General features: G+C 30.6%; 1 protein-coding gene across 6 annotated transcripts in view; it reads left to right on the top strand.

Annotated features, from left to right (window-relative positions):
• The window catches only part of Gulp1 (GULP PTB domain containing engulfment adaptor 1), a 271076-nt gene extending 259162 nt beyond the window's left edge, over positions 1-11914 (top strand). For all 6 annotated transcript variants that reach the window (XM_076866249.2, XM_076866246.2, XM_076866250.2 and 3 more), the window contains 2 exons: positions 4145-4239; positions 9973-11914. In XM_076866249.2, the coding sequence (XP_076722364.1) occupies positions 4145-4239; positions 9973-10044 (167 nt within the window). In that variant the 3' untranslated portion in view covers positions 10045-11914. The remainder of the gene's footprint in view (positions 1-4144; positions 4240-9972) is intronic.
• The last annotated feature ends 3250 nt before the right edge of the window (positions 11915-15164 follow it).

Here is a 15164-nt window from a genome sequence, read left to right as displayed (position 1 = left end):
CAGAACACTGAAAAAAGAAGTTGCAGAAGACCTTAGATGATGGAAAGACCTCTCATGTTCTTGGGCAGGCAAAATTAATATTGTCAAAATTGTTGTACTACCAAAAGCAATATTCAGATTCAGTGCAATCCCCATTAATATAGAAGTGACATTCTTCACAGAACTAGAAATGACAGACCTAAAATTCATTTAGAAAAATTAGGGGCTCAGAACAACCAAAGCAGTCCTAAGCAAGAAGAGCTATGAAGGAGGCATAATAATGCCTGATCTCAAATTATATTGCAGAGCTGCACTAATATAAACAGCATGGTATTAGTATCAAAATAGACATGAAGATCAGCAAAATAGAAGACACAGAAGCAAACCTCATAATTGCAGTCATCTGATACTTGACAAAGGTCCCAAAAACAGTTGTTGGAGAAAAGGTGGCCTTTTTAATACATGGTGCTGGGAAAACTGGATATTCATATCTAAAAGAATGATATTCTATCACCCTGAACAAAAGTCAAAGTGGATCAAAGACTTAGGAATTAGACCAGAAATGTTGAAAGTAAAAGAAAACATAGGGTCAGCAACCCATCATATTACTGCAGGCACCAACTTCCTTAACAAGACTCCTAAAGTTCAAGAAATAAAACTAAGAATCAAGAAATAAAACTAAAACTAGTTCAAGAAATAAAACTAAGATGGTAAGACACCATCAAATTAAAAGCTTCTTCACAACAAAGAAAATGATTAAGAGCATCAAGACACAGCCCATAGAATGGGAGAAAATCTTTGCCTGCTATTCCTCTGAATGGGATTAATATCCAGAATACAGAAAGAACTCAAAAAGCTTACAACATAAACACAGATAACCCAATCAATAAATGGGCAAAAGAAGAAATTTCAAAGAAGAAATACAAATGATCAACAGATATGAAAATATTTTCAACATCTCTAGCAATTAAGTTTGGGATATGGAAATAAAAACTACACTAAGATTTTATCTTACTCCAGTCAGAAGGGTAATTATCAAGAATACAAATAAAAAATGCAGGTGAGGATGTGGGGCTGGGGGACTCTGACACATTGTTGATGGGAATGCGATTTAGTACTATCACTCTGGAAAGCAGTGTGGAGATTCTTCAAATTACTAGGAATGGAACCACCGTATGACCCAACTTTTCTTACTCCTTCGTTTATTCCATAGAACCAAATTTAGCCTGTTACAGTGATGCAGCCACATCAATATTTATGGCAGCACAATTCACAATAGCCAATTATAGAATCAACCCATCAATAGATGGATGGATTAACAAAATGCAGTATATATATTATATATAAATAATGGAGTTTTATTCAGCCATAAAGAATAAAATTATGGCATTTGCCAGAAATTGGATGGAAATGGAGAACATATGCTAAGTGAAATAAACCAGATTTAAAAAAAAAAATCAAGGATTGGATGTTTTCCCTCAAAAGTGGAAGCTAGAGCACAATTTAAAAAAAAAGGTGGAGGGATTGGATATCATAAAGATATAGGGAAAATCAGTGGAGCAGAAGGAGGTCAAGAGGTATGAAAGAGGGGTATGAAAGAAGAGGAAATGTGGAATGAAATTAACAAAATCACACTCTGTGCAAATATAAATATACTACAGTGAATGCCACCTTTATGTATATGTAGATACCAGTCAAAAGTAAATAAATTAGAGAGTGAAAGGAAGATCAGTAGAGGAAGGAGAATGAGGAAGGGAGGGAAAGATGGGGAACAGGAACTACATAAAATTTGAGTACATAAAATTTCATGCATGTATAATTATATTAAAATGAACCCAACTACTATGTTTAATGCTCTAACAGATATGCTTCATCTGATAAAAAACATTGTATGATGTATGTATGTGTGTGTATTTATTTCATAAATAAAATTTTTATGTTTTTATTATCAGTTAAAATAAATTTAATTTAAACTAAAATATATATTGCAATACATTAGTTGAATTATGTTTTAATTGCTCTGGATATATTTTGTACCAATGCAAAATTGAGGAAATAATTCATGACATACATATCATAGTATGTTTTAGAAAATGTCATCAACACCCTGATGTTATGATGGAGTTATTTTTTTATTTGTTTTTTATCTGATGAGTGAATCTGCATCTCTTTCTTTATCCTTGCCTTTCACATATTTAGACCTCCTCACATATTCACTTATGTTCCCTAATTGGCTATAAACTCTGTGAATGAATGAACATGGTTCTTTCTCTGCTACTTTAAACCACTGTCTAGTAAAATGCATGATATATGTGTTCAATAAATTTTCTGAATACAGCAAATAATGACTGAGTGAAGCACCACCTCTTAGTTTTTATTCTTTTACCCCTGCATCAGACTCAACTAATTTTAATTTTGTTTAATACATAGCAAATCTTTATTCATGAATATTGAATGTTTATAATTTTTATTCTAATTTGATACCCACATGAGCTAAACAAAAAACACCAAGGAGTTCCGTAATGTTTGTTAATTTACATGGAATTAGTCTCTTAATGTGCAGAGTGGTTTGTTCTTTAACTTGGAAGAGAATCATGGGCTCATGAGAATAAGTTAGGAAACCTCTTGACAGAAGAAGCCAGCATGTCCACTCATACCGCATACTCTCCAAAACGCACCTGAAATCTCTAGTGATTCTGTAGTTCCAACTTGAGAAAAGTCTATTTTATGACAATCTCTATTCTCTCTGATCAGCAGTCTGTCATCTAGATTTATATGTTCTTTTAAACAAACACTATGTGAAAAGCACTGGGTCATGTACTTGTGGTATCATGGTTACCAGAACATGCTTCCAAAGAAAAGTTCTTCCATTCTCTAAATTTTTATTTATTGCCTGAGCCCTATTGAACAGAGGGAGGGAGGTAAGAACAATACATTCCCATTTGTTGAAAATACTTCTGTTTTTAGAGTTTTGTCCCAATGTAATTGTTGGGAATGCTTCTTTCACTTTAGAAGTGCCTTATTTGGATAATGAATTATATGTTCCCTTTATTTATATAATACTCACCTGTTCCAGAAACTCTCAAATATTTTACCAATTATTAACTTATTAATAACTCAAGAAACTGAAAAATATTTGGAACTGAGAAAAGCAAGGATCCTTCATGATGACAGTGCCTGAGTGATTCTAGAGGAAATGATATAAAGAAATAGCATGAATATTACTTCTTATATACCATTGAACCCCACCGGGAATTCCTTTTCAGCAAAACAATGGTATAAATATATATATCAATATTCTTCCTATACATTATCTAATATTTTCCAATTCAGATTTCATTTGAATTGATTCAGAGGAATCAAATGTTAATATTTTTCAAATTTTTAAATTATATAATAGGCCACACATATTCTATAAGTTACAAACATGAATTTTAACTTTGGTACTTCTTTAATGACACAAAGTGGCACATACTTTATAATACACACAAATAGAGCTTTTTTTCATACTGCTTTCCTGCTGTTTCTTAAAAATAAATATAAGGATGAAGGTTTCATATCTCAGGGGTTAGAGCAGTGTCTTGTAAAATATAAATTTATTGCTGATATAGGAGGACTTTGTTCAAAATTTGTCTCATTGTGGCTATCTATGAAGATGATATGGTTTCATAGTACATAAGATAAACTGCCTTGAGCTTTTTTCTGGGTAAAAAGTATTATAAAAGCATATAAACTATGAATAAAACTACTTACTAATCTCTTCGGTCTTATCACTTTCTAATTTTTTATGACATAACAATAAATGGAACTAGGAAAGTCTTGATAAAAATTATGTCAATTGTAGTAAATTTTACATGTTGCAAACATTCAAGTTTTGTAATATATTAATTATCAAATATTTGTTGAGGTTGATATTTCTACATTAAAGACACAGAAACATCTCTGGATTACAATTCTTTATAATCAAACAGTTTTTAATCTCATAAAATGGATTTTCACTTCCTTAGTCTAAACTCCAGAAAGCTCAACATAAAATGTAAAGTGTATAGAGGCTTAGTTGATCATATAAATATTGTATTTATTTATATAATCCTGCCTTTGAAATCAGATTTGCCCCAATTTGTTTCTAGTCATTTCCTTTACTAAAATACTTTCTTTCTTTTAGAACGGGATCTGTTTGGAGCCGAACCTTTTGACCCATTTAACTGTGGAGCAGGGGATTTCCCTCCAGATATTCAATCAAAATTAGATGAGATGCAGGTAACCATCTTAACACATTGAACTATAAATTGCTCACCCCTTTTAAATTAGGGACAAAGAAAATGTTATATATCAAACTACTCTTTTCTTGAATTATTGTCAATATAAAAATTACTTAAAAGTAACTACATCAAAAATTACATCTAGTTCTAAAAATACGTCTGATAAGGATTAAGTTGTTGATTTTTATTTTTATGGTTCAATTTACAATGGAAATATGATGGTTCCTTTTTTTTAACAATATGGCATGGATTCTAATGGATTGTTGTTTGAAATCCAGAAATTAAAAGGTCATTGCAATAGATTTATAAGATTTCTCAGTCTTAACAATTTCAAAATTGTAAATGGGTAGATGTGGGAAAATCTTTGTAAGAGTAAAGTCATTCTGTCTGAAAGGAAGCATTGTAGCTGTGGTTCATAACTTCTGGGCTATTATTGAAAAAGCAGACACCCAGTGACAGCTTCTTTAGGAATGTAGTGAGTTGAGTTTTCATTTCTGTCTCCTTTTTCACTTTTGAATTCTAAACTGTTCTGAAACATTGAGCAAATTGGGTTTAAAAGCTTTATACAATGCTCCATGATTAATAAGCAGGCTTGAAAAGACTAAAGTCCTCTCTTTATATTTTCCCTTACATTTTGATGAAGGTATTAGGCCCTATTATTGATGAAAAAGTTTCTATATGGTAGAATCCAGATAGACACCAGTAAGATGAAGGTTCATGAGAAGAGATGTTGAAGACATTAAGGCAATATGAAGTGGGTGTTTCCATTAATTAGTCCTGAGTTACTCCATCATTCTCTATGCTTCACTCCTTCCCACACATATACCTCCAAAAACGTAGTGGGTGAATTCTGATCTAACATTAGTAAACATGTTCCTCTTCCTGGAAAAATAATACAAATACCCTTCCACTCATTTTGAACTGTCCTATTTTCTAGGTGTTATGTGAACTCCTTATTTTTGTAGATTTAATACTGTGTACATTTTAAAAGCTGAGTTTTTTAAACATATATTTTCACAGTATATTTAAAACAATATTTTTCAAGTTGGATGATTTGTAGTTCTTTTTCTATGAAAAATTCTTTTTGATCTTTAAAATCTACTTAAATTTTTGTGTCCCAAATCTTGACAAAAAAAGTTATAAACAACTTACCCTTACATTTATTACATAATTATGAATGCAAAAAATAATTAAATAAAAATGACATTGAATCACCTACAAAATGCAAATTAAGAACTTTAGTGTTACAGAGTGGGTGATATCATATGGCTAAAATTAAAATGACTGTATTAAATTTCTGCTTTTTTCAATCAGTATCCTTTCTGATTATGCAAATTCCCCACCTTTTTTATGTATTTCAAATACTATGAAAAATTTACTCAAAACCTGCATGATTAATTATTGATGATGATGTATTTCATATAAAATCAACTCCTTTTCTTTTCATCATTTAAGCAATTAGGTTTATACAACCAGGGACTAATGAGTTTGTAGGAGCAACACAAACATGGGCACTGATAGGGCAGTACTTGTTAGAGTGACTCAGGTCATAAAAACTACTTGGCTAGGAAGGTTTTTTATTTAATCACAAAATTTAAAAAGTCCATAGATTTTAAAAAACGAGCCTCCATCTCACGATTTTTGTGTCAATCAAGTTTGAGAAACACTATCAGAATGATTGAATGATGTGTTGGTCAAATAACTTTAAACTGTGGTGCTTTTGTTTTTGTTTTTGCTGTTTTTAATATTTTCTTAATCTCTTTTTTTATTCTCATCTGCTTTCATGGTGGGTAGCGCCAGCGATGGTTGGTATATTATTTTCAGCAACTTACAACCTTTTTAAAGCTAAATGCTTAATGTTGCATGCTTTATTTAATAAATATTCAAACAGCAATTTCATATGACTGTATCAGATCATTAGTTGTGGTTAAAGTTTTACTATTCACAATTTAAGGTTATTTTTTCCATGATTTAGTCACTCTTGTGTTATTCATCTTTTTGATTGTTTCTTCTAGTGCAGAATTTACTTGTAAGATCACATTAAAGTAAAATAATGTTTTGTTTACTTAAGTCTATGATGAATTTTGTTAATAACCTTGCTGTTCCTAATTAATTATTGTGCACATTTAACTACTATTTCTATCTGTGCATATCATGTAAAAGGCTAATATAGTATAATAGTTTCTGGATGCTGCATTAAGTTAATAAGCCTAGTGAAATATTGTTTTCCTCTTTGATTTACAGAGGATTTTGACTTAGTAATTCTTAATTCAATTAAGTTTCAAATCACAGAATGTCTTATGCATGTAAGAATATAAGTAGAAATGCTAAGCTATATTTCATTTTAACTAATTAGAAAATTCGATATTTATTTGAAATCTATAATATAGTTATTTGAACTGATATAATTTAAACTGAGTGGCACATGTCTCCTATAAACCAATCAGTGGGATAATATTGATGCCCAGAAACATACTGTGTGAGCCATAATAATTTAATATGCTAAAAAACAAGATGGGTAAGTCATGAAGGATGAAAGAATTATGCACAAATGGTGTCAAGTCAATGGTGAATAATTTAGGAGAATATTAATGTCCAGGCAAATAAAACTTACAATAATATCCAAGTAAATTTCAAAAGCATTAGGCAGTTAAAAATGTTTGAAATATATATGAATATTCATCAGACTTTTGAACTGGAGATAGATTTTTATAAGGAAGAATATACACATATAGTTTTTTTATATTTATTTTTTAGGTGTAGTTGGACACAACACCTTTATTTCACTTGTTCATTTTTGTATGTGGTGCTAAGGGTCTCACACGTGCGAGGCGAGTGCTCTACCGCTGAGCCACAACCCCAGCCCCACATGTAGTTTTATAAAGTTCTTTATAATCTGTTCCGCTGGGATATATAAATGCTACACACACACACACACACACACACACACACACACACACACAGAAATAAACAAAAATTAGGAAACTAAACAATCAACAGAAAAATAAAAAACAGAAGATCACAAAAGAAGACCACATGCAGCTAACATACATACAGGTATTGTCTAATAAAAAGAAACATACAAATTTAAAGAATTTTGAATGCTATTTTGATCTAGCAAATTAACTACTTCATTTTCTTACTAGTAATTAGCACAAGTGAAAGAATGCTGCAACAAACACTTTAAGACATTCACAGCTTCCCTTTGGATGGTAATTTGTTAATAATATTTTAATTTGTATCTGGTATTAAAATATTTGAAATAGTCTATTATTTTCTGAGGAGAAAATAATTAGAAATTTGTTAAATCTCTATGCACAAAAATATGATATTAGCTGTATTCATGATTGTAAAATACTGGAAGTTAATAAGTAATTGTAAAATTTAAAATTATATTGTATAGTCAGGATAAATTAGTTTTATTTGAACTGTAATACAGGAAATTGGTTCTGGTAGAGAAAACAGAAAAATGGAAAATTATAGCTGATATATATATTACATAAATGAGAAAGTTATTTATGCTGTCTTTAAAATCATTAAAAAACTATACATAGGAAAAATATAGACTCAATACTTATGTCAGCATGTAAACAGTTGTTACATATGACACGTTTTTCATTGATATGCTTTTCTCTATTTCAATAAGCAATGCAGTTGAGCAAAATATTTTATATAGGCCTGGGGATGTGGCTCAAGTGGTAGCGTGCTCACCTGGCATGCGTGCAGCCCGGGTTCGATCCTCAGCACCACATACAAACAAAGATGTTGTGTCCGCCGAAAACTAATAAATAAGTAAATATTAAAAATTTTTTAAAAATTATATAATTTATATGTTAATGTTAATTATAAAATTATTCTTTTTGTGATACTAGTTAATGATAATTCCCATCAATACCTAAAAAAAGTCTCATTTTTCATTCAGAAGTTTAAGATTCAAGACAATATGGAAATGTTGGAGGGATGCAGAATTAATTAAAATATGATTCTCAAAACGAAACTTCTGAAGGAAGGTCAAAAATGTGCAGGAAATTTCATTTTAGGAGGAAATAAAACCAAGGAGCTTTATAAGATGTGCTAATTAGGATGAGTAGATTTCCTAAGGGAACTTTGAAAGGATCCTTTAAAAATCACCATGGAGATATTGATCTGCTTTACAAACAAGTATTGAAATAATGTTTGATACCTACTTAACTTTGCTGTTTTGCCTTTAATACTGATGACATATTGATAGTTAATATATTCAGGATAAAGGAAGTGATACTAGTTTAATTTCAGAATGAACTGATAAAATTAAAATGCCATATGGTATCAATCCTTTCCAAAGGTAATTATCTCTCTAGTTATCACTTCTACCTATGTACCTATCCCTTATCATTCATTATATACTAGAAGATGACAGTACATAGCCCTTCAGATATCCACATAAAATGTTTTGAAAATATAGTTTATTTCCAATATTTTCAGTTTAAAATATTCACTTTTTAAAGTAGTTGGTGGCCACTAGAAACTATGCGTAATATGGGAAAATATTTCTTTTTGTAATACTAACAAATCTTTAAAAAAAATTATGGTCTGTACTCTGACCTTTACTGAATTTAATTTGTATTTGTATTTAATATAATTTGTATTTCATATACTGAAAAGAAGTTTTAAAAATGCAGTGATAGCCTTGCTTTATGCTATACATATAGTAAAGAGCATTGTTAGAATATTAATTACAAACAAAGGGTGTCTTGCAGGTTTATAAATATTATCTCCTCTATATGAAAATGCTTGCATTGGCATTTAGAAAGATAAATGCTTTTAAATACGTAGTCTAATTGGTTCCACAAGGAAACCTCCAATGTGACCTTCAGTTCCACTGATTGTTGGGAGTCTATGCTTTTCATTTCTTTATAGACAAATGTGCATAGACTAGGGGCCAGTGAGAAGATGTGGGGAGAGGGTAAACCTAGCAATGGCCCACAGTTGAATTGTCTTATGCAAAATAAAAGAGCTTGTGGTGGAGAAGCACATATTTTTTTGCCACAAAGTTTTAATAAAAAATGTTAGGGGAAATAAAAAGCACAAAATTTTCATGACAGTGACGTACTTTAGGTCAATAAATCAGCAGCAACTTAACTTCTAAAACATGCTGGTGGAAACAGGAGTGCAAGGAGGCAGAACAATAGCAGGACTTGGGAAAGTTTCTCTAAGGCACAATGGTCTACAGGATTCTGCTGCACCCAGAAATAGCACTACATTTACAAAATGTATTTTACCCAGGCTCTGACAGAGTTAACCAGGAAAAAAATGATGAAGATTACCAGGCTATCTTGAACTTCTCATCACCACGAGGTGTAGCTCTCTTGATAATATTTAAATCAATAATTATCTTTAAATTCAACAAATTAAGCCACAGTAGAATTGACATATTAAATAGGTTCTACTGAAAAAGAAGCATTTAAGTCTTAAAAGTACTTAATTTCATATATGGTTAATTTCTTCTGTTTCTCATGCATGATAACCTCACATATATTTAAATCATTAAAATTTTAATAAGTTATAAAAGAACTGCCAGTGATGTACATCTGTGTAAAAATTTGACAAGCCAGAATTTTGCATATGATTATTTCTTAGTTGATTGAAGTACAAAGATTTCAACTTTTGTTCATCTTCTCTTCTACTTACTGATTTTATTTTACTTGGCCATGGGCATTTCCTATTTTAATGATTTTATTCTGTCTTACAGGAGGGGTTCAAAATGGGACTAACTCTTGAAGGCACTGTATTTTGTCTCGACCCAGTAGACAGTAGGTGCTGATGTCAAGAATAAGAGTTCATCCATGTTAAATTTTTTGTATACACATATATCATGCATTATTACTTTGGAACGTATTATACATGTGCCAAAATATATTTTAATATCTTAATATTTTGAAAGTCAAAACTGTAAAATTTCTTCACATTCACTGTTAATCTGTACTTTTATTTTAAAACAATTTAGTTTTATGTATAACATACTTTAAAATTCATTTGTTTCTGTTGTAGTGGAATTTATAATTGAAAGAGATTATGCAAATATCTGATTTGTCTAAGTTCTAAATAATTAGCACCTTGAAATTTGTGTTCATTCTCCAGGCTGTTAATTTATTACTGATCTTCAAAAAGCCATACCTTAATAAAACTGTTTAAAATTCTGAAGAAATATACCTATGCCAAACTAAACATGCCCTATTTTCAAAGGAAAAAGCATGTTGCCATTCATTTGACAGATGTCATTCTATGTATAAAATGTTCACGTTGTTGGAAAAATTTGAACTTTGCCTACTATGCTACCAGGTCACAAATTTTTAGTTGGTTAAAAAAGGATAGAAATTCCAATAACAATTCAATCAAATTTATTTCAAATATTAGTAAATACAAGCTAATAATATTAATTATTGTTATTAGGTATATTAAAATGTCAAATTTGTTTCATAAACGTAGAAAAAATAAAAAGTTATGAAATCTTAAAATTTCATTTATAATGTGTTAAGTTACATTGCTATGACATCTGAACATCATGTGAAACATTTGGAATATTTGCTTACCATAGGTGCAATGCCTAGCATCCATGCTTACTTTGCCAATTGTATTTCTCGTCACTAAATAAGGACTATCATCATGTCATATTCTCTTCTTTGATAGAGATATTTTTCCTCACCAAAATTTATTTTCTGATCCCCCATTCATTTGATACTTTAAAATTTATGATAGCTATCTATATAAATTATCAAAATATTAAGTCAATACCATTTGTCTTTGTTTTGTTGAATCAAAATCTCATTTTTTCATGAAAATTAAGTTTCTATTCAGCTTCCTCTTGAACATGAGCAATATAAAATTCTCTAGCACCTTATTTGTGATGTGCTGATGAACCCAGACATTTGAAAATATTTGTTTTCTATATCTTTGCCCATCATATGACAGAATAACAGTATCCATGTGGCAAAAATTGATGGTAAAAATTTTAATGTGGTTTATCTTTATCACATTATAAGAAAAATAAATTAATGAAAATATAGGCTTAGTTTGAGGGTAGCTCTCAAAAATAAATGAATATATAAATCGGTTCTTTTACTCATGGAAATTTCTTCAACTGTTAAGGTACATTTTCACTAGTAAAATAAATCAAATATGCTTATGCAAAATTGTATGTATTTCCATTATATTTTATGGCATATATGAACCTTCTTGTTTGTGTTATTATCTGCTAAGTCATATGTTAATTAGAGGTAGTATATGTTTCATAATGAAGAGTCTTTATAATTTTGTTTGTCATATAGTATTTTGGGATTTATATAATGAGGATGATTAGAAGCCACATAAATGGCTTTTTTTAACAGATAGAATTTGTATTTTTATTGTACTTTAAAAAGCTTTATGTAATAGGTATATATATATATATTAGTGGCCATTTATTATCAGTGGTAACACAATAAAGTACTAAGAGGATATTTGCACATTTAAGATGTTACTTTACCAATTTTTAATGGTAATCAATTCTGCTACTGGCATGATTAAATAGTGCATAACTGGTCATTAATTATGAACATCTATTTCACCAGTGCATTTTTATGAAGGTATGATTGGAAATTGTATTTCTATGTAAACTCAATGATATGTTTGATTTTGCTGAGAATAAAAGTTTTTAAATAAATTAAATTGTATCATTTACTCATTAAATAATCTCTAGACATAATCTGCAACTATAATCTCTAGACATAATCTGCAACTATGTACAATAAGTTTTTTGGTTATTAATCAAAGCTGAAGAAAGAGAAGCAGGAAGGGAGGGAGAAAGAAAGAAAAAAAAGGAAGGAAAGAAAGAGAAAGTCTTTACTTTTAGCTTTATTTCCTACAGCCCACACACATTTTAGCTTTTTTGAGAAAATGTCATTCAGTTGTGAAAACATGGACATGATCCTGCTGATGAGAGAGGTCACGATTTTGTTCCTTTCACTAGAAGCATCTGGTGCAATAACTATATTATGTAAATAATCTCTTCCCATTGTTGGGGACTTTTTAAACTAGTAAGACAAAGAGTGTCTTAGCTCACAGTCTCAAAATGTGGACTTGATAATATAATTTTTGTTATGGCTAATTGTGCAATTATGAAGAAGTTTTGAATTTATCCAAAACATAGTGTTAATCATCTTAGAACCACACAAGTCTCACGTACATTGCCTTTGTACAGTGAATAATTCCCAAATTCATACAATAAAATTCCTTTATTACTCAATAAATGTGAATAACATGTATTATGTGGTAGGAAAACAGGCAGTAAATATGCTAATAGATATGTTAAATTGACAGGCTCCCAGCCTTCAGTAATTTTTTAGTCATAAAGGGAAAAGAAAATTATAGAGCTACTAAATGAAAACCAGTGAAACAAAACCTTCCCTGGGAACATTTGTATTTGACTGTGTTTAAATTCAGGTACTTCTCTTATGTTAGTGTCTATAGTGTCAGATATCCAGTGTGAGGTTTATCAAGACAGGATAATGGCAATAATTTTCTTTCTTTCTTCTTGTTTCTTGGGTTTTGGATTTGAAGTTTTTAATTTAGTGATTTGATGGGAATTCGTTTTCAAATAGAATTTCTGATAGACTTTATGATGCTGCATTTCTAACCACTGATATATTTTATTATTTTTGATGTTACTATTACCATGAAAACAAAAACTGGCTGTTAATATTTTTTTTTTATTTCAGTGTTTCCAACTATAGTTCCAAATTCAATATTTACTCAGGATTTTGGGTTTCAGCCTCTGTTAAATAACTTGTTGAATCTTGGACTCACTTTTGACAACTAAATTTCAGACTCCACCTAAACTGGATCCCCATAAGCAGCTAGCAAATTGTTGATATGGGCATGACTCGTGTTCTCCACAGACACATGTATCTCATACAGTAAGTATCTTCTCCTTATAACTTCAGACAAATTTTTTAAGAACTAATCTCTCCAATGCCCTTCTCAAAAACCTTACCCAATCCTTAATTCTTATACAGTCATCTCATGGTCTGATCATATGTTGTTACATAAGGTCCAAGGTGACAAGCTTATGAAATTTTCTCCCACAAAATCAATTTTCTCTTGAATTAATTCATAGTGGGGATCCCTTTACTCCAGCAAAGACACCAATCCCTAAAATCATTAAATCTTCTATTTCCTTTGCTTTCAAATTAATTTTTATGAAATAAGGATATTACTTAAATACATTGCCTTTCTCTAGATTAATTTTCCACTTGACTTCACAGATTTTCAGCAACACTATTTCTTAAGCCAGAGTGAAAGGATACGGATACGCAAAGATGGCATACTTAAGAAGGCACTGAGTTTAAAGTCTTTTTCCTCATTTCTCTGACATTACATGATAGCTTGATAGCTGAAATCCTTGTTTCTGTATCACTAAATTTTGTTTTGTGTTAATGAATACTACCAGCATGACTGTAACAAAATTTTCAAAAATCTACCTTATTTAATTACCTTAGCCACAATTTGGCATTTGTTGAGATGACTGTTCAAAACTCATTGAAATAAACTCTTCCAATTTGCAGACAACTCTATAGATAATTTAGAACATTCTTTATGACTTTTAGGTGTTGCTATTTTCATTAAAGTTGACTGGACTTGATTGTGTAAAAGTTATCATCTGATTCTCCTGTTTAACACTGTTCCTACCTAAGTCCCCTACTAAAGAATATTCTGAAATCCCATAGCATTTTCTTGGTACCTTTGACTTAATCAACTTATTAATATTTTTTCAAAAATTATTAAATATAATCTTGGAAACATCCAAATTTTTATTTTTAATAAAATATTCTTTAGAAATTTTCTGTTCCACCCTCTTGAAGTGAAGGATTGCTTTGACATCCTTGTATCCTCTTTGGTGCCAACCACAACATTTTTACCCATAAGCATTCAGCAAAAGGTTAAGTCATTCTTCATCATTCTTCCTGCTCCTGATGTGAATTCAGGCTTCTTGTGCTGTCTTAGAAAGAGAAGAACAACATATTTTCTAGATAAATATTAGAAGATAACTACTTTCTCCTCTATAAGTAAATGAAATCTTTACTGTTGTGTTAACACTCCACAGCAATAATTTGCTAAATAAACCTCTTGATAATTATCTAAAAGCATTTAACAACAACCATAGAATCACAGGCTAAGGAAACCTGGCTCAATTGAAGTAGGAAAACAAAAGAATGATTATTGAGCTTCATACATGAATGTTATATAATTAAGAAGCATTACCTATATTCAAAAGGGTAGAGAGCTGTATTTGTTCAGCATGTGTATTAAAGAATGATAGTCAGAAATTCACACTGTAATTTCACTTGAATTCCATATGTGGGCACACATTTTTCATTGGCTTTAAATATCTTTAAGTTCATTTATCTTTCCTTAACTTTTCATTGTCATCTTCAAATGAGATTTCACAAGAACATGCTGGGGTCCTTCCCAGTTGCCTACTCCTCCCTCTGTCTGGTCAGCCTGCTATGTTCTAGTCTGTTCCAGAGGTCACTCCTCCCAATAGAAATAGCTGTCTGGATAGCCTGGAAATAATCCAGACTGGTTCTTTCTTGCAAAGAAAGCAAAGAGAGATATTTGTTTCTTGGCTGCATTTTGAAAGGAAAAGAAGTAGAAAAATTTTATAGCTGCATCTACCAATACTTGAAAAAAAATTAATATTATACTAGGATCCATTTAAAATGGGTATTATTTTCTTATGCTTTGTCTTCATTATACTTTTTAAAATGTTTTTTAGTTGTAGATGAACACAATACCTTTGTTTCATTTATTTATTTTTATGTGGTGCTGAGGATTGAGCCCAGCGCCTCACACATGCTAGGCAAGTGCTTTACCACTGAGCTACAGTCCCCGCCCCATTACACTTTT

Source organism: Callospermophilus lateralis, chromosome 9 (assembly GCF_048772815.1).
Source record: "Callospermophilus lateralis isolate mCalLat2 chromosome 9, mCalLat2.hap1, whole genome shotgun sequence".
NCBI lineage: Eukaryota > Metazoa > Chordata > Mammalia > Rodentia > Sciuridae > Callospermophilus > Callospermophilus lateralis.
This window is presented reverse-complemented; position numbering and strand designations above follow the sequence as displayed.